Source organism: Canis lupus, chromosome 5 (genome assembly GCF_003254725.2).
Source record: "Canis lupus dingo isolate Sandy chromosome 5, ASM325472v2, whole genome shotgun sequence".
Taxonomy (NCBI): Eukaryota; Metazoa; Chordata; class Mammalia; order Carnivora; family Canidae; genus Canis; species Canis lupus.
This window is the reverse complement of record NC_064247.1, coordinates 80,982,584-81,005,740: the sequence shown is the minus strand read 5'-3', so window position 1 is coordinate 81,005,740 and position 23,157 is coordinate 80,982,584. Positions and strand designations below refer to the sequence as shown.

Below are 23,157 nucleotides of genomic sequence, written 5' to 3'. Positions count from 1 at the left end.
AATGGACACACGCGTGCCAACGCCACACGGCGGACCCCACCGCAGCCGCCCCAGCGTGGTGCAGCGACCCCCCAGGCCGCCTTCGCGGGACCCACCCGCGGGGGCCTCTGGGAAGTGTAGTCCGTCACGGCCCGGGAGTTGCGGGGCCGAGGCTCCGCGTGCGCAGGCGCACTTCCGGCTCTGCCCCGCCGCTGCGGCCATTGTCCGGCCCCGGTGCGGCTCAGGCCGCGGTGGGCCGTCCTTCCGCGCATCAGCGTTGGCGGGGACTGAACCTGCAGCGGGCGCAGGAGGAGCCGGCGGGAGCCCCGGCGGGCCCGAGGCCGCGAAATCCGGGGTCCCCAGGAGGCGGTAACTCCGCGTGCGCGGGTCGAGGCGGCACCTCCCACGGGTTTGGCTTGGGTCCGCCGGGCCGCGCCCACCCTCCTGCGGGCGGCCCTGGGCGTGGCCAGACGGCGGGGTCCGGGACGCGGCGAGCCCTTCCCCGCGGCGGGCGGGACGGCAGGCCCACGCGCGGCCCGCGCAGCTCGCAGCCCTGGCCGGGAGAAGCGGCTGAGGGGAGGAGGCGGGCGGGCGCGGCGGGAGGCCCGGCGGGTGCAGCCGGCGAGCGGGCCCTGTCCTCTCTCCCCAGCCGCAGCCTGGGAGCCGGCCCCGGCGAGGCAGGAATGGCCCCGAGGCCTCCGACGGCCGCGCCCCAGGTGAGCAGCGCGTTCCTCACTCCCCGGGGCGTGCTTACAGCAGTCATTGTTCTCCGCCGGTGCGACTGCCTTTCCTAGCTTGGTCATCCCTTCAGAGCCCCCCCAGCTGCGCGAAACCCAGCGAGTCCGAGCTGGGGGGGAGGGGCCGCCCTGGGGGGAGAGGGGACGGGGCGGTGAGGTTCTGCGGGAAGAGTTGAGTCAGCGTGTTGGGAAGTGTCACTGTTGAGAGTCCTGAGTGCCAGGCCAACTCCTTGAACTCCGTCAAGGACTGGAGAGGGTAGGGTGTCAGGATAGAGAACTATGGAGGAGGTGGTTAACTGTTAGTAAGGGAGATAGGGACCCCAGCCTCTGACGCAGGGGCCAGAAGACCGTTAAGGAGCCGAAAAAGTTTGGTCGGGATTTGGCTTGGAAGAGGGTGGAGATGGGCTTTCTTGGGCCAGGAGGGAAGCAAACAAACAAGACCCATACGAAAGAGGAATGACCTCTCCCATAGCTTTTCGTGTTCTTTTCTGCTTTAATAAAAGTATAATAGTGCACACCCCCAGATGTCCAGCCTTCAGCTTCATTAAGATGAAACTGATTTTTAAACTCATTTATTCTTGTAAGGGAGGAGGCATTTTCTAGAAGCATCACAACTCTGAGGTTATGCATTGATTTACGTAGAGTATATTGGTGAAAATAAAACAAGGTTCAGATGGTATTTTAATCCACACTCTCCTTAGAATGAAGGAAAGTCAAAGATTCTAGTTGCTAAGTGTGTGAGACTATCAAAACCAACCCAGGGGCACCTGCCTGGCACAGTCGGTCGAGCATGTGACTCTTGACCTCAGGGTTGTGAGTTTGAGCCCCACAGTGGATATAGAGATTACTTAAAAGTAAAATCTAAACAAACAAAAACATAAAAATACTGGCTAGTAATGTCCTATAAAAGCAGTTCACAGTGAATTAGGAGTGCCTGGATGGCCAAGGTGGTTAAGCATGGGACTCTTGATTTTGGCTCAGGTCATGATATCAGGGTCATGATATGGAGCAGGAGCCCCCACCCCCTCGTGTCCTCCGAGCTCAGTGGGAGTCTACTTGAGATTCTCTCTTGCTTTCCCTCTGCCCTTCCCCCTGCTCGTCCATGCACGCACGCGTGCTCTCTCTCAAATCTTTTTTAAAAAGCAACTTCTAGTAAGTTAAACACAGTATGTGTAATGCCTTTATATCTTTTACTTGTTGAATGTTTTTGTTTTATAAGCATAGGGAGTAAAACAAGTGACAATAATAGAACAAGACAGTTTGGTTTGAGGTGAGCCAGGGCAAATCACTGGTCATCAATGCCTGTCCATATAAAGTGCTTCCTCAGCAGGCTGTGAGAATCAGGGTCGCTTAACACACTTAACATCTCTTGGAGGCGATGATCCTGGGCGGGGGTAATAATCCTTTCCATTGGGGTCGCCTTTTTTTTTTTAATTTTTATTTATTTATGATAGTCAGAGAGAGAGAGAGAGAGAGAGGCAGAGACTCAGGCAGAGGGAGAAGCAGGCTCCATGCACCGGGAGCCCGATGTGGGATTCGATCCCGGGTCTCCAGGATCGCGCCCTGGGCCAAAGGCAGGCGCCAAACCGCTGCGCCACCCAGGGATCCCTGGGGGTCGCCTTTTTAATGGTGAAGTGGGTTTGTGTTCTGAGCAGTGAATTTTAGGCTGCTTTAAACTATACTTTCAAAGCTTTGTTGTCCCAGAACTCTAGTTCAGTTATATTCTCATGGAATGTCTTGACAGTCCACTTGGGTTACCTAACCCAGACTGCAGGTAATGACCCTGGAGGAAGGACAGAACAACTGACTCTACAGAGGGGGCTTTTTAGGCAGAAATTTCCCTTTGTAGGCGGTTCCCTATCTCTGAGTGTGGCCCTCTGGGGAATGCAAGAGATGAGTAATTGAGTCATGTGACTGCTTATCCTGGAGGTTAACAGTGAGGGAAGCCTCCTGCACAACAAGCATATAGCACAAGAGAGGTAGTGTTAGGTGTTGTTTCAGAGGTTCAGAGGCTGCTATGAAGACAGGAGAGAGGAAATTCCACCCGTGGGAAAAAGTCAGTGGAGATGTACTTTTGAATAGGAGCAGAGTCCAACAAGTGAAAATGAAGGGAGTGGAGATAGAGCTGATTGACTTTGTGGGTTAGGGGCATGTTCATGAAACTGCTGTCCTGTGTGACAGTGGGTGTGGGCTGCAGGCAGTGTGTAGAGGAAAATAGAAAGGAGTTTGGACTTTTTTCATTTTGGCCCTGGTAACCCTTTCATTCATTTACCAGCCTGTAGCCATTGAATCCCTGTGATTTGCAAAGACACTTTTCTAAGTGGTTGGGATACATTAGTGAACAAAATTTATAATTGTTTCTGCTTTCATGGGACTTAACATCCTATAGGGAGGAGACAGAAAAATGCAGTCAGTAACTTTTTTTTTTTTTTTTTAAGATTTTATTTAGGGCAGCCCGGGTGAATAAATCATGAGAGACAGAGAGAGGCAGAGACACAGGCAGAGGGAGAAGCAGGCTCCACGCAGGGAGCCCGACGTGGGACTCGATCCCGGGACTCCGGGATCAGGCCCTGGGCCGAAGGCGGAGCTAAACCGCTGAGCCACCCAGGGGTCCCCAACTTTTATAATATTCTAGAAGCTGACACTACAGGGGTGGGGGAGAAGGTAGAGAAAAGTAAAGGGGGATTGAGTGGGGGAGAGGGTGGGCTGTGGTAAGGATACAGCTTTTAAATAGCCTTCTTCTTAGTGAGATGGTGACATCTGGACAGACCAGAAGGAGGTTAGGGAGCCAGTGATGCAGAGGTCTAGAGAAGAGTGCTCTGAGCAGCAGGATGTGTGTGTCTGATGTGTTCAGGGAGCTGCAAGTGTTTGGTGTAGCTTGAGTCACTGTTGTTGCACAGGAAACTAAGATGGTTGCTTCTTAGTTTTAAAGATTACTGTGAATGACAAAGTGTAGGAGCAAGAGTCTGAAAGAGCTTCCGAGAAGAGGTGATTGGCTAGCGGTACCTTCCTCCAGCGTTTGGCTAACAAATACGTCCCTGAAATGGCTCCAAGCTGGAGGGGAATGGGAGCAGAGGGGTTACCTCGAAAATACTTCAGATCATAAATAGCTATATTTGTTTAAATCTTATGTATCTTTTTCTTCATTGTATGGGCACTGCATTTTTAGTTAGGAATTTTAAAAGGTGAAACCACCATAAAAGTAAGAAATGGGGAAAGTTTTGTAAGAAAAAAAGCTGCATATGGAGACTAGGTTTTCTTGAAGGGGAGGAAAAAACCAGGACCTGGTCTCCACTGACTCCAGATCCCAAGAGCTCTGTGGTTAGACCAGCATAGTGAACAGGCTCAACCAAAGCTAGCTCAGGTCTCCCCAACTCAGACAGGATGCTTCTGGACCCCCAGGGGCAGCCAGGCTACTTGTTGGACCAGGTCAGGATGTTTGCAGCCAGGAATGTTCAAGCTCCTTCTGTCCAGAGACACCCTTTCTTAGCCTCTGCTGAGCTGACTGGCGTTGAGCTCTAAGCCTTAGCCCATTCTTTCCCCCGGGTCAGGTTAGGTGCCTCGCTCATGCATCCTCACAGCTGTTTTGCACTACTTTTATTAAAATATATCTTATGAGGGGCAGCTGGTCCAAAATTAGGCCCCTTTGATTTTCTGTTCCTTCTCTTGCTCTTTTCTCTCAGTTTGCTGGCTTTCTTTCTTTTAAATAAATAAATAAAATCTTTAAAATATATGTATATATATATAATCAAAGCATGTGAGTTCTGTATAATATACTTTTTTTTAAAGATTATTTATTTATTTATTTATTCATGAGAGACAGAGAAGCAGAGCAGAAACAGAGGGAGAAGCAGGCTCCATGTGGGAGCTCAATGTGGGACTCGATCCCAGAACTCCAGGATCTCACACTGGGCCACAGGCAGGCAGGCGCCCAACCACTGAGCCACCCAGGCGTCCCTACTTTCTTTCTTTTTTAATAGGAAAAAGTAATTTGTGATCCCTCTTTAGCACCTCCGCATTTGTTGTGATGAATTGTCTTCTCTTCCTCCCTATGCATGTTTTCCCTTAAGTATTTCAAATTTCATATAATTTTTATGAGGATTTTTCTTTTGTTTAAAAAAGTACTTTTAATGGCTGTTTTATATTGGTTTGCATGAACAATCCAAAATTTACTTCTCATAGGTTTCTAAAATTTTTATGATTAAATAATATTAGGATAAGATTCTCTTGGTTAGGGATCCCTGGGTGGCGCAGCGGTTTAGCGCCTGCCTTTGGCCCAGGGCGCGATCCTGGAGACCCAGGATCGAATCCCACGTCGGGCTCCCGGTGCATGGAGCCTGCTTCTCCCTCTGCCTATGTCTCTGCCTCTCTCTCCCTCTCTCTCTCTCTCTCTCTCTCTCTGTGTGTGACTATCATAAATAAATTTTAAAAATTAAAAAAAAAAGATTCTCTTGGTTACAAATGATCTTTTTATTTGAAAATACAATTTCAAAAAATTATTTACATCTGTGTTCTTAAGTGAAATAGCCCTTAGAGTGAGAAAGATCTTTCAGTGGTTTGATGGCATGTTTATCCTTAACTTAGAGAAGTATTCAGATTGCTTTTCATTTTTTTCTGCCTTTTGAAAGAATTTACCTATAAAACATTTAGATCTAGGATTTTTATTTAATTAATTTTTAAAAAGATTTTATTTATTTATTCATGAGAGACACACAGAGAGGCAGAGTCATAGGTAGGTAGAGGGAGAAGCAGGTGCCTGGCAAGGAGCCTGATGTGTACTCAATTCCAGGACCCCAGGATCACTGAGCCACCAGGCGTCCCTAGATCTAGGATTTTTATAGAGAGGATGATTTGGGGACAATTTTCTTTATTTCTTCCTCAGTTATTAAGGTTTTTACTTTTTTGCATCAACACTGGTAATTTAAAATTTAAAAATTATCCACTTCATTAAGATTTTCTACATTTCTTAATACCTGCTATATATTTTACTGGTTTATTCCCTTTAAAGTCATTTATTTTGTTGTTGTTTCTTTTTAAGATTTTATTTTTAAATAATATCTACACCCAACATGGGGCTCCAACTCAGAACCCTGATGAGACCAAGATCGAGAGCTGCACACTGCACTGACTGAGCTAGCCAGGCACCCTAGTTGTTTCTTTTCGTATGCTAGATTTGTCAAAGGTTTTTCTGTTTGGCCGGTATTCAAGAGGAACTAGCTTTTGAATTTGGCTCTTAACAACATTATTTTTCTGTTTGCCCCTGCTTTTTATTTTCCAAAAATTTAATTCCTTTTATTTTTATTTTTTTTTTTTTTTGATCCTCAAAACGACTCCTCATTTTCCTTCACTTAGAATGACCCAGACTCTGTATTCGTTCACTCAGCAGACATTTTTGGAATACTTTCTCTGTGCCAGGCTGTGGTTCTTATTAACAAGGGTCACATTTCATAAGTAGTCAGGGGAAGGCACCTGCTTCCTTTAGGATGGCAGTAGAGCTTCAGTGAGGAAATTTAGTGAGAAGATGCACATAAATGACCAAGCTTGGTGCCTGGCCTATGGTGAGTGTTCACTGAATGTTAGCTGTTGCTCTTTTATAATGAATCACCTGAGGAGTTTTAAAAAGTTGTTTGTCAGGGCCCTCCCTGCATGGGCAAGCTTTCTAAGTTGCTCCAGTGATTCTGGACAATTCCAACATGCTTGGCTTTGGAGATACTGAAATGAAAAGTTTGAGAAGGTGTTGAGAGAAAAAATGTGAATAAACAGCTGCAGCTCTAGGGACACTTGGCTGCCTCAGTCGGTAGAGCATGCAAGTCTTGCTCTCAGGGTCATGAGTTCAAGCCCACATTTGGGGGTAAAGATTACTTTAAAAAAATAAAATCTTAAAAAAAATAAAATAAAATCTTAAGAGCATATAGAGTTAAAAAAACAAACAGCTACAGCTTTGAAATGGAGATGTGGGCCAGATGCTGAAGGGGAGGCAGGGCAATGCAGGATCTGGAAAAGCTTCAGAAGGGAAGGGACCATTGATTTGCTTCTAGAAAGGTGACTAGGAATTTTTCCTGTTGAGCTGAGGGGAAAAACGTTCATGGTGGTCAGAATAAGATGTACAAAAGAAAGGAGCCTTGAAAGAGAATGATGTAATAAGGGCAAAAAGTCCATGTGGTAGACATACAAGGGCATATGGCAGAGGCAAAATTTGAGAGAGGATGTAGGTCTGTATTACTATAAACTTCCCTTTAGAACTGCTTTTGCTGTATCCCAAAGATTTTGGACTGTTGTGTTTTCTTTCTTTCTTTCTTTTTTTATTTTTATATTTATTTATTTATCTGAGAGAGAGAGAAAGAGCATGAGCAGTGGGGAGAGGAAGAAGCAGACTCCCCGCTGGAACTGGGAGCCTGACATGGGGCTCAATCCCAGGACCCTGGGACCATGACTTGAGCCGAAGGCAGACACTCAACCAAATGAGCCACCCAGATGCCCCGGACTATTGTGTTCATTTTCATTTGTCTCGTGTATTTTCTTATTTCCTCTTTGATTTCTTGGCTGACCCACTCACTGTTTCTTAGCATGTTATTTAACCTCCATATGTTTGTTTCTTCCAGATTTTTTCTTGTGGTTGATTTCTAGTTTCATTGCATTGTGGTTGAAAAGGATGCATGGTATGCCTTCATTCTTTTTGAATTTGTTCAGACTTGTTCTGTGGCCTAACATATGACTATCCTGGAGAATGTTCCATGTGCACTTGAAAAGAGTGTGTATTCTGCTGTTTTAGAATGGAATGTTCTGAATGTATCTGTTAGATCCATCTGGTCCAATGTCTCATTCAAAGCCACTGTTTCTAGTTGATTTTCTGTTTGGATAATCTATCCATTGATGTAAGTGAAGTGTTAAAGTTCCTTAGTATTGTATTACTCTTGATTGCTTCCTTTATGTTTTTTATGAGCTGCTTTTTGTATTTGGGTGTTCCCATTTTGGATACATAAATATTTATAATTGTTGTATCTTCTTGTTGGATTGTCTCCTTTATGATTATATAGTGTCCTTTTTTGTCTCTTTTTACAGTCTTTTGTTTTAAAGTCTATTTTGTCAAGTGTAAGTATTGCTACCCCAGCATTTTTTTCACTTCTATTTGCATGATAAGTGCTTTCCTATCTTTCCACTTTTAGACTGCATGTCTTTAGGTCTGGAATGAGTCTCTTGTAGGCAGCATATAGATGGGTCTTGATTTTTTCCTCCGTTCTGTCATCCAATGTCTTTTGATTGGAACATTTTGACAGTTTACAATCGAAGTAATTATTGATAAGTATGTACTTAATTGCCATTTTGTTACTAATTTTATGGTCCTTTTTGTAGTTCTTTTCTGTTCCTTTCTTCTCTTGCTCTCTTCTCTCACAATTTGCTGGCTTTTTTTAGATTCCTTTCTCTCCACCCGCCACCCCCCCCCCCCCGCCTCTTTGCATATCTGTCATTGGTTTTTGATTTGTGGTTACCATTAGGTTTGTATATAGAATCTTATGCATGTAGCAGTCCATATTAAGTTGATAGTCACCAGAGTTTGAACCCATTCTTTACTCCTCTTCCCTCACATTTTAAGTATATGGTATCATTCTTTGCATCCTTTTATTTTGTGACTCCCTTGACTGATTTTTTTGCACATATACTAATTTTTTTTTCGCATACTGCCAGGTTTGTGGCACTGCTTTGGATGAACTCCCACCAAGGATATATAGGAGGGAGCAGGTCTGTGGGAGAACTAGAGGGTGGGGCACATAGTTACAGTAAGGTTCCTTGCTGGTCTGCTGTGGGAGGGAGACTGCAGCATCCTGGGAAAACTCCTGCTCAGGCTGGGATGTAAGGGGTGAGGCCACAGAAGAGCACTGGAGCAGGGTGTACTGTTAGCAAGCTAAGTGGAGAGTGTTGGCACTGCATTGGTTCCCACAGGTGTCCATGTATTGAGGATGAGGAGTGGGAGAGGGAATTGGTGCCTGCCAGCTCTTTTGTTCTTGAAGTCTCCGAAAGATCCCTGCCCCTCCAGCACATGCTCTGAGATTAGTAAATATATCTCCTACCCCTGTACCCCAGGTGTTTTTCAAACTGCTCCTTCTGTGATCTGCCCTCTGGGGCTCTTTGTTGTGCTGTCTCTTTAAGGGCAGGAAGTCAGTTTCCTATCACCCCTGTCTGGCTCTTTCAGAGCTGAACCCTCTGGTTTTTTTTTAAAGTTCCATGTGTTAAGTCCCACTTATTGTAGGAACTCTGAGAGTTAGGCCCTTCTGATTTTCAAAGCTGAATGTTACAAGGATTCATCTTCCTAGTTCAGGTCCCATGTGCCTGGGGTGCCTGGTGTGGGGGTCTACTTCTCTTCTCTCTCTGTACCCACATTGTTCCTCTCTCCTGCGTACAGTCCCACAGATCAGTTTGGCTCACCAGTCTTCACCTTTTCTACTCTCTTCATTGTGGCCTCTTCTCTACATTTCACTGTGGAGAATCTGTTTGCCAGCCTTCAAGTCATGTCCTAGGTTACTTGCATGTATGCAGGTGCTATCTAGGTGTATCAATAGGGTGAGGTGAGCCTAGGATCTTCCTATCCCATCACCTTACCCAAGAAAGAAAGATGATTCAATAGGAGAGTGGCTGAGGTGGAGATCTAGGACAATCTAGAATATTGTCCAAGAGAAATATAAACTACATATATAATTTAAAATTTTCTGGTAGTACAATGTAGAAAGAAATAGGTGAAATTAATCTTAGTAATACATATTATTTAACCCAATATAATTGAAATATTTCTACATGAATCAGTATTTTTTTATTTATTTATTTTTAAATGTTTTTTTTTTTAAGATTTTATTTATTTATTCATGAGAGAGAGAGAGAGGCAGAGACACAGGCAGAGGGAGAAGCAGGCTCCATGCCGGGAGCCCGATGTGGGACTCGATCCCGGGACCTCAGAATCACACCCTGGGCCAAAGGCAGGCACTGAACCGTCGCGCCACTCAGGGATCCCCTGAATCAGTATTTTAAAATTATGAATGAACTGTTTTATTTATTTCTTTATTTTGGGGCTAAGTCTTTGAAATCCATTGTGGGGATCCCTGGGTGGCGCAGTGGTTTAGCGCCTGCTTTTGGCCCAGGGCGCGATCCTGGAGACCTGGGATCGAATCCCATGTCGGGCTCCCGGTGCATGGAGCCTGCTTCTCCCTCTGCCTATGTTTCTGCCTCTCTCTCTCTCTCTCTCTCTCTCTCTCTCTCTGTGTGTGTGTGTGTGACTATCATAAATAAATAAAAATAAAAATTAAAAAAAATGAAATCCAGTGTGTATTTTATACTTGCCACACATCCCATTTTGAATTAGCCCCATTATAAATGCTCATGTAGCATGAGCATGAGCACATGTAGTGACATGTTTCTGGTGGCTACCATATTAGCATAAATCTAGAAAGTTATTGCATGGCTTAATGGTATCATTGACGGGAGGATTTGAGCAGGATTTGAGAGATGAAGGGACTCTATGTAGGAGATGTTTTTTGAGGGTCTTGGTGATTCCAGGGCACAAAAGAAAAATGAAGAGGCAAGGTTTCCAGGTAGAATGCTATGGATAATAATGTCCTTAGGCTAAGTTGGGTGTGTGTGTGTGTGCGCGTGTGTGTGTGTATGTGTGTAAAGGCTAACAGTAAGAGTGTCTTCTCTCTGTACTTTATCATTAGATACGCTGTTAACCCAGTTTGCCAAGCTATTATTGGTCTGGTGTCAGGGAGCACTGACTACTTGAGTGAAAACCCCATACTGTGTCCTAATTGGGCAAACTAACTTTGGTCTTGGAGTAGTTTTTATAAATTTGATTGTTTTAACTTATAAGCTACCATTCTCTGGTTTTCAGCTTTGTAAAGATTCTAAGTTACAAAATTTTTTGAGTTAGAATTTGAGTGGATTTCTCCTCTAGAGTTGGCACATGTTAGAGTTGGAGGGGTATCTCTTTATATTTACAAGTGTGGTCCTATAGAGTTGGAAGTGTCCTTTGACCCTTCTGCTCTTAAAAAGCCTACATTTTCAGTTCAGGGAACCCAGATACAGATGTTATAGATGAGAAGATTGGACCAAGAGTCTGTGATTTATCCAAGGGATATTGCACATGATTAGTGTACCACTTTTTATGGGCCCAGGAAATTGAGTCTTCTCAACTTAGTATATGCTCTTTCTAGTTCTTTGGACTTTTTATGTCAACATGAAGAAGGTGAAATGATACTTGATACTTCATGATAACTGTTAATTTTTAAAAGGGATTGATAATGAGGTCCAGTTTTATCTGGAAGGAGGGTGAATGCTGTAGAGTTGAGCCCACTCAGAGTGGCTCACTCACACCAGGAGTCTCAGTACATTTTACCTATTTAATCTTGCAAGATCTTGATTGTCTTTTGTGTACCAAACTGGTTCTGACCTCTGGAGATTCAGAGGTGCCTGAGACAAGGTCTTAACCCTTTCCGAGTACAGTGAATAATAGGTAACAGACACTTCTGTCTTATGAGCATGCTGGAGAGGGCCCCAAGGAGGGGGTGGGGGGCAGAGGGTTGGGACGAGGCACTTGGCCCATACCTAATGTTAGGGGAGGAGCTCCAGAGGAGAGAACTTTACCAAGTCCTGGTGAGAGAATAAGTGTTACCTAGGCAGAGGAGGGAAGGCCAAGCATTTTTACAGAGACAAAAGAAATGTTTAGTTTCAAAGAGTTGTAACTCTTCTGTAAGCTGAATTACGGTGTACAAGGGAAGGAGAAGCCAGAACTGAGGCTGTGGAAGTAAGGTGGGGACCAGGCTATAAAGTTCTCTGAAGGTTGCATGAAGGAATCTAATTCTTAATTTCAAGAAAAACATTTTATTGAATATTCCTCAAACACCCACTATGTGCCAGGCCTGTTCTAGGCAATGAAGAGTCATAAAGAAAATAAATAATAGTCCCCGTTTCCTGGAGTTTACATTGTACTCTGCAAAACAGACTATAAACAAATGAAAATATGTGTCAGCTGCTAAGAACTATGAAAAAGAGAAGAGGGCAGCCCTGGTGGCTCAGCGGTTTAGTGCCGCCTTCAGTCCAGGGTCTGGTCCTTGAGACCCTGGATAGAGTCTCACGTCAGCCTCCCTGCATGGAGCCTGCTTCTCCCTCTGCCTGTGTCTCTGCCTTTCTGTCTCTATGAATAAATAAAAATCTTTTAAAAATAAATAAATAAATATTTTATTCATGAGAGACACAGAGAGATAGAGGCAGAGACACAGGCAGAGGGAGAAGCAGGCTCCATACAGGAAGCCTGACGTGGAACTCGATCCCAGGTCTCCAGGATCATACCCCAGGCTGCAGGTGGCGCTAAATCGCTGCGCCACTGGGGCTGCTGAATAAAATCTTAAAAAAAAAAAAAAAGAAAAAGAAAAAAGAAATCAGAGTGACAGTGCAGGGTGGGGGTGCTGTTTAATGCTGGGTAGCCAGGGAAGTTTGCCCTGATGAGGTAACATTTGAACAAAGAACTGAAGCAAGTGAATGGGGAGCCACATGCCCATCTGCAAGAAGAGGCTTCCAGGTCAAGGGAACAGTCAAAGCAAAGGCTCCAGAGCAGAAACATGCTTAGTGTGTTCCAGGAACCTGAAGGAGGGGCAGGGTAAGTGAAGGGGAGAGAGCAGTGGGTTAGAGATGAGGTTCAAGATGAAGTTAGGGAAATAGCTGGGGACCAGACTGGGGGAGGGGATGTGTAGGCCACTGTAAAGACTTTGGCTTTTACTTGGAATGAAGTGACATCCTGTTGGAGATTTTTAAGCAAAGGAGTGACTTGATCTGACAGGTTTTAACAGGATCACTCTGGTTCATATATGGAAGACAGACTTGGGAGCAAGACATGAGTGGATAAGGAGAGAGACAAGTTAGAAGTTGTAGCAATGGTCTGGGTAAGAGGTGTTGGTGGTCTGGCTTATAACATGATCAAAGAATTGCATCTTAGAAAACTGACTCTGATAGTGAGTAGGAAAGAGGGTTGATGGGACAAAGAGTAGAACAGAAACCAATTGTCCTGTTGAGGCAAGAAAAGATATTTGTTGAACTTGGACTAGATATTTGTTTACTGGTTAGGACATTCTTTACCACATGTGCAATCTATTTGAGGAAGCAGAAGAAAACCAGAAGACCATGTTTTAAACTGGGACCCCTGGCTAGCTCAGTCAGAAGAGCATATGACTCTTGATCTCGGGATCATGAGTTAAAAGCCCATACTGGGTGTAGAGATTACTTAGTTAATTAAAAAAAATAATAGGGGTACCTGGCTGGCTCAGTTGGAGGAGCCTGTGATTCTTGATCCCAGGCTTGTGAGTTCAAGCCCCGTGTTGGGTGTAAAGATTATTTAAATAAATATTTTAAAATAATAATAATAATAAATAAGAGGGACCAGTTGAGCAAAGGAATCCAGGTTGGCTGACAACCAAAGGGGCTGTATGTGTTTACCTGATAGAGTAGGCAATGGGGAGAAAGTGTTACTTCTTACAACCTAACTTAAAACGCCTGCCTTGACAACCCCTTTTTCCCTGATGGCCATGCCCAGCCCAATCTCAGCCTCTCTTTTCAAGCTTGGTAATCCCTGGATTGGATTCCCACTTTTCTTCTCCCATTCAGGTGGTACCACTGAATTACCACTTCAGGCCCAGTGCATAGCCTGCCTCAAGCTTCTCTCCCTTCCCTCATTTTCCCTGGTCTGAATGCCTGGGCACCTTGCTTTACCATGGATCATCTCATTATCATCCCAGGACCCTGAGATCATGACCTGAGCTGAAGGTAGTCACTTAACCGACTGAGCCACCCAAATTTATTTTGCTGAAAATTTTCTTCTGGTGTGATTTTCTTCTGGTTGGATGTGTCTGGTCCCAGATATCTTTTCCAGTTTTCCTGGTGCCTCTCTAACTGGCTAGTAACATCCCAAGTGTTTTCGAATGTGGCATGTGAATCTGTGCTATGGGATCCTTCAGCTATGCTCTGTTGCAGATGAGATGATTTGACTTCAGGCCTGGTCTTCCAGTCTGAAAAAAATCCAAAGTGCAAAAGTCCCCTGTTCCCTCCTACTGAAATTAACTGCTATAGTAGGAATGGGAAAATGAAAGAGAGATAAACTGTGCATGATTTGTTTTTGAAATTGGTCCTATAGCTGGGAGAGAAGACCCAAAATGAAGGAAAGGAAGAGTAAAAAGAAATGACAGGGATCCCTGGGTGGCGCAGCGGTTTAGCGCCTGCCTTTGGCCCAGGGCGCGATCCTGGAGACCCGGGATCGAATCCCATGTCGGGCTCCTGGTGGATGGAGCCTGCTTCTCCCTCTGCCTATGTCTCTGCCTCTCTCTCCCTCACTGTGTGCCTATCATAAATAAAAAAAAAAAAATAAGATAAATAAATAAATAAATGAAATGAAATGACAGTGCAGACTGCAGAGCCAAAGTGTATGGCAAGTCTAGAATGAAGAAGCCACCAAATATTTTTTAAGCATCCACTCTGTGCTGGGCATATAACCCATCAGCATAGATAAAATCCCTGTTCTTGTGGAGCTCATGGTAGAGGGAAGAGAGAACCTAACAAGTCAGCTAATCTCAGATTATTGTTAGAAGTACGGTGTCCTTTTTACCTGAATCTGTTTGGTTCCTAAGTTCAAGTGGTAGGAATTTAGGTGAGAGAGATTACCATGGTAATGTGATGGAGGGTCAATTTGAGGGAGGTGCCAAGACAACTTTTCCTAGGGGGTGTGCTCGAGATGAGGCCTGGACAACTAGAAACTTCGTTTTCAACCATGTGGAGATCCTAGGGGAAGAGGGAGTAACAAGTATAAAGGCCTCAGGGTAGGAGGAAGCTAGATGTATTCAGGGATGAGCAAGAGCAGCCTGGCTAGAGTCCAATAAATGGTGGGGGATGTCTGAATCTTATCCTCAGTACAATGGAGTACTGTTGGTTTTAGGCAATGAATGTGTTATGATATAGCTGTATATGGAGTACTATGAAGCAGTTCAAAGGGATAAGGTGAAATCATATGTACCCCTATGGGAAGATCTCCAAGATACAGAGTTAAATGCAAAAAGCAAGTTGTAGAACAATATGTAAGGTATTTCACAAAACAAGACTGTGTATGTATGAATGAAACCTTGGAGAAGGGACTCTTGCATGTATCTGCCAAACTGTTAACAGTGTTGATGTCTAGGGAGCATAGTGGTATTGGGGGGGTGGGTGAAGGAAGGCTGCTATTTTTATTCCCTGCTATGTTGGGGTTTTGTAACAAAGGAGGTACATGGGCAGTGTGGAATTGCTGATTGTGTGACAAGGCTTGGCTTTATAGGAAAGCAAGATAGCTAAGTAGGAATATGAGATTAGAGAATATATGGCCCCTCCTGACTTTCCTGCCTGCCGTACTGGATTCTTTGCAAAAACAGTGCCCCCTCAGGATGTCAAACGTGTGCTCACTGTTTCTGATGACCCTACAGTATGTTCCCAGTATTGCCATGGGCACATTTGTGGTATTGATCCCTAGTTGAACAAGAATGTGATCCTCCAGGAATCAGTGACATTCAAAGATGTGGCTGTGGACTTCACCCAAGAAGAATGGCACCATGTGGATGCTGCTCAGAGGCTCTTGTACAGGGATGTGATGCTGGAGAACTATAGCCACCTGGTTTCTCTTGGTAAGGACCAATTCAGTATCTTGCCTACTGGCAAGTTTTCCTTTCTCAGGTGCTAAGGTGGTGGGGCTTATAGATCATGTGGCAGTGAGCAGGGTGTTCATGGTTAGTGCTTGTTCTTCTCTTTGGGACTCAGCTTTATGGTTTTCTGAGCCTGCTCTTTAGGTAAAGTTCTTTCTTTTGCAGAACTGGAAATTAGGTCATTTGATTTCATGACTCCTCAAGTTGCACCTTTTTTTCCCTTCAGAGTTCCTGAAGATCAAGGACTAGTACTGACTTGTAGGAGGGGTCTTTGTCCACTTGTACAAACAACCAATCTTGTGTATTTACCCATGAGCAGGATATCAAGTTTCCAAGCCAGAGGTGATCTTCAAATTGGAACAAGGAGAAGAGCCATGGATATCAGAGGGAGAAATCCAAAGACCTTGCTGTCCAGGTAAATGATGGGGGAGACAGGCATGCAGGAATCAATGTAGACATTACCACAGCTGAGGGAGGGGGTAGCACCTTCATGTTGGTGCCTTGGGAGCTCCTAGACCTGCAGAGGAGACTGAGCCATCTCCAGGTAACACCTCTATCTCCCTTCTCCAGTAGGGCATTCCTGCTGCTGACCAGTCTTAGAGGAAACCCAGCTGGGTTTTCTCCTCTGGTGTCCTCAGTCTCCCTTCATGATTAGAAATCCCTTTTCTTACTCATTCAGACATTAATTGAACTCCAGGGTCTTCTTGTCTTGTCTTGCTGCTTTTTATTGGCCCCAGACTTGTAGGAAGTACCATGGCTTTGATTCTCTGCCTTTTCATAACTTTCCTTCAGACTTCTTTCCCTGACCCTACAACACCTGTCTGGGGAGGAGTTACATCTTCCTTCCATTCTGTTTTCATGCCAGTTTGCTTCATTGCCTCTCTTTGGTTCCTGGAGTGTCATCCTTGCCTGGTTTCCTGGCTTACTAAGTACCTCTTGGCTTTAGGTCTCTGACTTTGCTGGGTTTCCCCCCTAAGCAAATCTGCCTAAGGAGTCTGCTCTTCAGCTTCTTTACCCTCTTTCTTTCGGTATTACCACCTTAAAAGGGTACCTGCCCTCTGGTAGTTATAGCTCTTTATTCTATGCTTTCGACTCATAAATCATACTTACTTGTACCCTGGTCACTTTTGTCTCTTCTCACAAGACCCCTCCTTGTGGAAGTCCCATGCAATTAAATACCTAAAATCCAAATTAATCATTTTTCATCCCCACCCAGCACATTTTACTATATTACTCATTACCCATTTCTCCCCTACCCATTAGAAACCACTGGATCCCTAATCCCTCGGGCCAAACACCCCAGTCAGTTTAGACTTTTTCTTATAATTCAGATTATTTTCCTTCTACACTAGGCCCCATGTGGACATTACTGTAGTTCTCAGTTGAAGTTGCTCACTCTGTCTTTTCTTTTGTAACCCACATTGGATTTTTAAAATCATACCTTTTTTTTTGAGATATAATTTACGTACCACAAAATTCACCTTTTTAAAATGTACAATTTAGTAGTTTTTCAAATATTTACTGAGTTGTGCAACCATCACCAATATCTAACTACAGAACATTTCAACATTCAAAAAGAAACCCCATACCCATTAGCAGTCGTTTTCCATTCCCCACTACCCCTGCACCCATTAATCTTTTTATCTCAGTGGATTACCATTTCTGGGTATTTTATGTAAATAGAATCATAATATGTAGCCTTTTGTGACCAGCTTCTTTCACTTAGCATATTATTTTCAAGGTTCATTAATGTTGTAGCATGCAGTAGTACCTCCTTAGTTTTATTGCTGAGTAATATTCCATTGTATGGACATACCACATTCTGTTTATTATTTACTCATCACTTGGTGGACCATATTGGGTCTTAATGCTTTATCTTCATAAACCACCTACCTCTGACAAAACCTTGCTGTTACTCCTTGTACCTCATGATAGGAAACAGAAACTCCCCCTTGATTTAAAGGTCCCCTATCACACCTTCCAGTATTCTCTTTCTTTTCCTACTAAAACAAGCTCCACTTGAGTTGAACTTCTTTTTAATGTTTTCTGTAAGTAGTGTATACTTTCCCTAATTAGATAATGCTTTCTACCTATCCAAAGTTCTCTATTCCTTAAGTTCAAGGTGTCTATTCAATCTCTGAATATAATATGTATTAATATATTTATTTCTTCCTTCCTTGATCACAAATATACCATTTATATCATATTTGCTACACAAACAGATTTTAAAATATACCATCTGATGGTTTTCCTTTTTTATCAAAAGATTAAGTCTTGTTTCTAAGACTTCAGGCTCTTATAGAAAGAGTCTGTTGTATATCTATATATTCTATGTGTTGTAGAGCACATAGAAATCAGTAAGGAATTACCTGATTGTTTTGGAATGTGATTGAGGAAAGAACTTTCTTACTCATTTGTATCAACAAGCAATTCTTAAATATCCCTCTGGGAAGTATCCTAAAAGAAATACAAAGCATTTTCTGTCATTGGGAAATTGGAATGGAGTCTTGTTCCAGAATAAGGAATTTTGAGACAGATTTAGGGTCCCCTGGTTGTTGTTTTTTTTCCTCTCCTAATATTTTATTATGAATATTTTCAAATTTATGGAAAGTCGAAAAAATTATACTGTGAACACCATATACCTACCACCAAGATTCTGTAGTTGTCAAAATTTTATTATTATTATTTTTAAAGATTTTATTTATTTATTCGTAGAGATGCAGAGAGAGAGAGGCAGAGACACAGGCAGAGGGAGAAGCAGGCTCCATGCAGAGAGCCTGACGTGGGATTCGATCCAGGGTCTCCAGGATCACGCCCTGGGCTGCAGGCGGCGCTAAACCGCTGCGCCACCGGGGCTGCCCTCAAAATTTTATTATACTTGCTTTATCACATATTCTTCATCTATCCATCTATCAGTGTTTTTAAAAAATCTGTCTTTTTGATGCATTTCCAACTAAGTTGCCAACACAAATACATTTCCCCCCTTCATACTTCAGCTTACATATCATTAACCAGAGTTCAATATTTATGGTTTTTTTAAAGAAAAATATACATACAGTAAGATACACAGTTCTTCTAAGTACCACCAAATTGGTTTTGACAGATGCATTCACCCATCTAATCCAAATTCATTTCAGTATGGAATATCTCTATTACCCCAGATCCCTCCTTTCTCTTATTTTTTAAGTTACCATTTCTAGAACCTAGAAACTAATTAATTCTCTGCTATTAGTATTATAAGGTTAAACAGGGGTTTAGAGATCAATTTACTAGGCTGAGTAAAATCCTTTTTGGTTGAGAGAAGTGATTAGTTTAGAACCAGAACTCAAATAGGCTAAAACCACAGCCCTAATTGTAAAGGCAAGGATGATTTGCCTCCTGAAATACTACTTTATGTCAGCTTGTGAAGCATAGCCATTGGTCTCCAAGTATGTCAAAGAATAATTTCAGTTACATCAGTGGCTATGGATTTTCTCTGTCAGATTTGAAGAATTTGGAGCCTCAAAGGGGACTTTAAAGAAATTGTGAAATGGCTGTATTAGGAAAACAGATTTGAGGATGATTTGTAAAATGGACAGGAAGCATGGGAAGCAGATAGGATCTTGCAAGACAGACCATGATTTTATTTCATTTGTATCTGTGCCTAACCTTCTCATTCTCATTTATGCCCTTACTTCCTAACCAGCCCTCCTAGGTGGGCTTCTTCATTCTAGACTTGCCATACACTCTGGCTCTGCAGTCTGTACTGTCATTTCTTTTTACTCTTCCTTTCCTTCATTTTGGGTCTTCTCTCCCAGCTATAGGACCAATTTCAAAAACAAATCATGCACAGTTTATCTCTCTTTCATTTTCCCATTCCTACTATAGCAGTTAATTTCAGTAGGAGGGAACAGGGGACTTTTGCACTTTGGATTTTTTTCAGACTGGAAGACCAGGCCTGAAGTCAAATCATCTCATTTGCAACAGAGCATAGCTGAAGGATCCCGTAGCACAGATTCACATGCCACATTCGAAAACACTTGGGATGTTACTAGCCAGTTAGAGAGGCACCAGGAAAACTGGAAAAGATATCTGGGGCCAGACACATCCAACCAGAAGAAAATCACACCAGAAGAAAATTTTCAGCAAAATAAATTTGGTGAAAACTCTAGATTGAACACAGTCCTGGTTACACAACTGAACATTCCTTCAAGGCCTACTGAATGTGATGCACTTGGAAGCAACTTGGGACATAATCCAGACATACTTAATCAGAATAATATCCTTGCAAAAAAGAAACCTTATAAATGTGATAAATGTAGAAAAGCCTTTATTCATAGATCATCACTTACTAAACATGAGAAAACTCATAAAGGAGAGGGAGCTTTCCCTAATGGTACAGATCAGGGGATTTATCCTGGAAAGAAACACCATGAATGTAGTGACTGTGGGAAAACCTTCCTCTGGAAGACACAGCTTACTGAGCATCAGAGAATTCACACTGGGGAGAAGCCCTTTGAATGTAATGTTTGTGGGAAGGCCTTCAGGCATAGCTCGTCACTTGGTCAGCATGAGAATGCTCATACGGGAGAGAAACCTTACCAGTGCAGTCTCTGTGGAAAAGCCTTCCAGCGCAGCTCCTCCCTTGTTCAACACCAGAGAATTCACACTGGAGAAAAACCCTATCGATGCAATTTATGTGGAAGATCTTTTAGGCATGGCACATCCCTCACTCAGCATGAGGTCACACATAGTGGAGAGAAGCCTTTCCAGTGTAAGGAATGTGGGAAAGCCTTCAGTCGGTGTTCTTCCCTCGTCCAGCACGAACGGACTCATACAGGAGAGAAACCTTTTGAATGTAGCATATGTGGGCGGGCTTTTGGACAGAGTCCATCCCTTTACAAACATATGAGGATTCATAAGAGAGGCAAACCTTACCAAAGCAACACCTACAGCATAGATTTCAAGCACAGCTCATCTCTTACTCAAGATGAGAGCACTGTCACTGAAGTGAAATCCTATCATTGTAATGACTGTGGGGAAGACTTCAGTCACATTACTGACTTTACTGACCATCAGAGGATCCATGCCGGACAGAATCCCTATGAATGTGAGCAGAACTTTAATCAACAACCTATCTCTCATCCTGGAGAGAAACCCTATCAGTGTAATGTATGTGGGAAAGCTTTCAAAAGGAGTACAAGCTTTATAGAGCATCACAGAATCCACACTGGAGAGAAACCCTATGAATGTAATGAATGTGGAGAAGCCTTCAGTCGACGCTCATCACTTACTCAACATGAGAGGACCCACACTGGAGAGAAACCCTATGAATGTATTGACTGTGGGAAAGCCTTCAGTCAGAGTTCATCCCTCATTCAGCATGAGAGAACTCATACTGGGGAAAAACCCTATGAATGTAATGAATGTGGGCGAGCCTTTCGAAAGAAAACCAATCTGCATGATCATCAGAGAATTCATACTGGAGAAAAACCCTATGCTTGTAAGGAATGTGGGAAAAACTTCAGTAGAAGTTCAGCGCTAACTAAACACCAGAGAATTCATACACGAAATAAACTGTAGGAGCCCTGAAATTAAGGAATGTGCAGAAAACTTTAGTTCAAATATTGTTTATTCAGTGTCAGAGAATTCTTACCTGAGAGGAAGTTTAAGAATGTAATGGTGTGTGTGTGTGTGTGTGTGTGTGTGCACATTGTGTGTGAAGAAAGCCCTGTGCTAGTAGACAATGTTTTGTTTTTGTTTTTTAATAAATAGAAGCCACATTCTCAAATTGATTACAGACGTTTGTAAAAACAACTATAAACATATATATAACCAATTGGAAATGATATGCCTATGTATTGGACTTTATAAAGCTTTTGAATATGTATATGCAGGAGGAGATCATCAACTTGGAACAGTTTGACTTGTAACTCTGTGTTTACAGCCTTTTTTAATAAAACTCCTGCAGCAGTGACCAAAACTTAACTTTTTAGATTGTTTGACAACAGCATTCAAGTGCAGCTCTTACATTAAATTCACCATGGAAACCAATTCCACCTCCCGGAATTCACCATTCAAAGAATGAGATCAACTGGTCCAACCGCTTCATTGTACAGATGAAGAAACCAAAACCAAAGATGTGAAGTGGTTTGCACAGTGTAATACAGCTTATAATGGCAAAGCTGGGTGGAGAGTAGGTCTCCTGGATCTTTGGCCCTATGATCTAGCCACTCAAAAGGTATCTTAGAATTCAGAGGGCTTTAAAGTAAATTTTAAAATAAATTAAATACAAAAATTAATGAGCACTCGAGTTGGATACTCTGGGAATTCATAAAAGCAGAAGAGGCAGCAAAATACAGATTTGTCACAGACTTATTTAAAACAACTGGTTGGAAGCTTACGTACCAAAATGTTAACAAAAACTGAGTAGCTCAACTGCTGGTAACTTGTTTTCCTTTTTCAAGTGTAATATTTATACTTTGAATTAACATATCAGTTTCATAAACCTATTAGGTCCTCTTATTGTACTTTGTATGACACTCCCATGAGAAAGCACAGCTCCAAGCTTACCTAAATGGCTCAAAGGGAAAACAGCACAAAACTAAAGAGGAAAACTTTTCCCCAAATTAATTTTACTGTGGAGAAGTAGAAATGTAGTTACCCATTGTCATAAAGTCTAGTCTGTCTTTAAGTTATTAGAGAACCCATGTACTGATCCATTTTGTGTGCCAAGGAAATACTTCATCATAAGAAATTTAACTTTTTAAATTCTATGCTGCTCTTCCATCAGTAAAGCATGAGATAAGCATCAGTAGCCCACTCCCATCCCTAAGGTTCTTTCATGCCTCCCGTGGGCTTTCCTAAAGGAATCTCAAAGGTGCCAACAGTGGAGATAAATTTGGAAGCAACTGTGGACCTTGGCCCCTTTCACACAGGAGCCTCTCCTCTTAAGTAAATTTTCCCACCCTAACAAACCATGATAGGAATGATATGGGTGATGTTGATGGTAAACCTTTCCTATTCTTTGCATGCCAGGTAGCAGGATCCATCATCCTTGTCTCATCCTGGACAACAGGAGGAGGCTCCCAAATATTCTTCATAGAATATTTGCGTAGAATATTTCTTTGCATATTCTGCATAGAATTTTTCTTTGCAGAAAAAATGTGCATGGGGACTGAAATGTGATGTCTAGCCCAATGAGTCCATCACAAGATGGGGACCTGCCCTTCTAAGACCTTAACCATTCAAAAATACCTTGTTTGTGATGTTTTATGCTTAACGCACACACACAGTGCCAAGACCATGTTGCTGTCTGATTCATAGTTTGACAATGGGTAACTCTACACAAACCACCCACACACACACACATTGAGTGGCTTCCATGCTTATCAGGAACTTATTTGCTGCTGATTACTTGGGGATCCCCATAGTGGACTGTTTCTAAGAATGACATATTGTAACCAGTTGAGTGCTATCCTACTTTTATGGAAGTCTGTAAAGACTTAATTTCAGAAGACTCAAAACCACTGGTTTGTGTGTGGAACTTGGCCTAGATCCAACCAGTCTCTGAATCTCAACAAATGCACTGACAGAAGGAGCCCAAAATGTACATGGTATGTTGTGGGTTGTTTGAGGAGAGGATTCTGTAGTTCCACGCAACCAGGTACCACGCACTTACGAACACCCAGCTTTCTAGGCCACATGAAATGCATCCTTGTAACATCATTGTATTATTTCAATAAATAGCCTTCTTAGTTGAA

The 23,157-nt window shown here is 42.9% G+C and overlaps 1 protein-coding gene across 3 annotated transcripts; it reads left to right on the top strand.

Annotated features, from left to right (window-relative positions):
* The first annotated feature begins 1 nt into the window (after position 1).
* ZFP90 (ZFP90 zinc finger protein) lies at positions 2 to 23,157 on the top strand. Of its 3 annotated transcripts, none has more exons than XM_025426632.3 (5): positions 2 to 348; positions 629 to 695; positions 15,271 to 15,397; positions 15,735 to 15,830; positions 19,338 to 23,157. In XM_025426632.3, exons 1-5 carry the CDS (start codon positions 2 to 4, stop codon positions 20,975 to 20,977), a joined length of 2,277 nt encoding a protein of 758 aa, XP_025282417.3. In that variant the 3' UTR covers positions 20,978 to 23,157. The 3 variants fall into 3 exon arrangements, with proteins under 3 accessions (XP_025282417.3, XP_025282416.3, XP_035571581.1); XM_025426631.3 differs by having other exon boundaries at positions 15,247 to 15,397; XM_035715688.2 differs by lacking the exons at positions 2 to 348; positions 629 to 695 and adding an exon at positions 5,910 to 6,274.

Excerpts from the sequence above, each read along its gene's own strand:
- ZFP90 (XM_025426631.3), top strand. The coding sequence starts at position 2 with ATGGACACACGCGTGCCAACGCCACACGGCGGACCCCACCGCAGCCGC. Across the intron at positions 349-628 it reads TCCGGGGTCCCCAGGAGGCG|CCGCAGCCTGGGAGCCGGCC; the intron begins GTAACTCCGCGT and ends CTCTCTCCCCAG. Across the intron at positions 15,398-15,734 it reads TAGCCACCTGGTTTCTCTTG|GATATCAAGTTTCCAAGCCA; the intron begins GTAAGGACCAAT and ends ACCCATGAGCAG.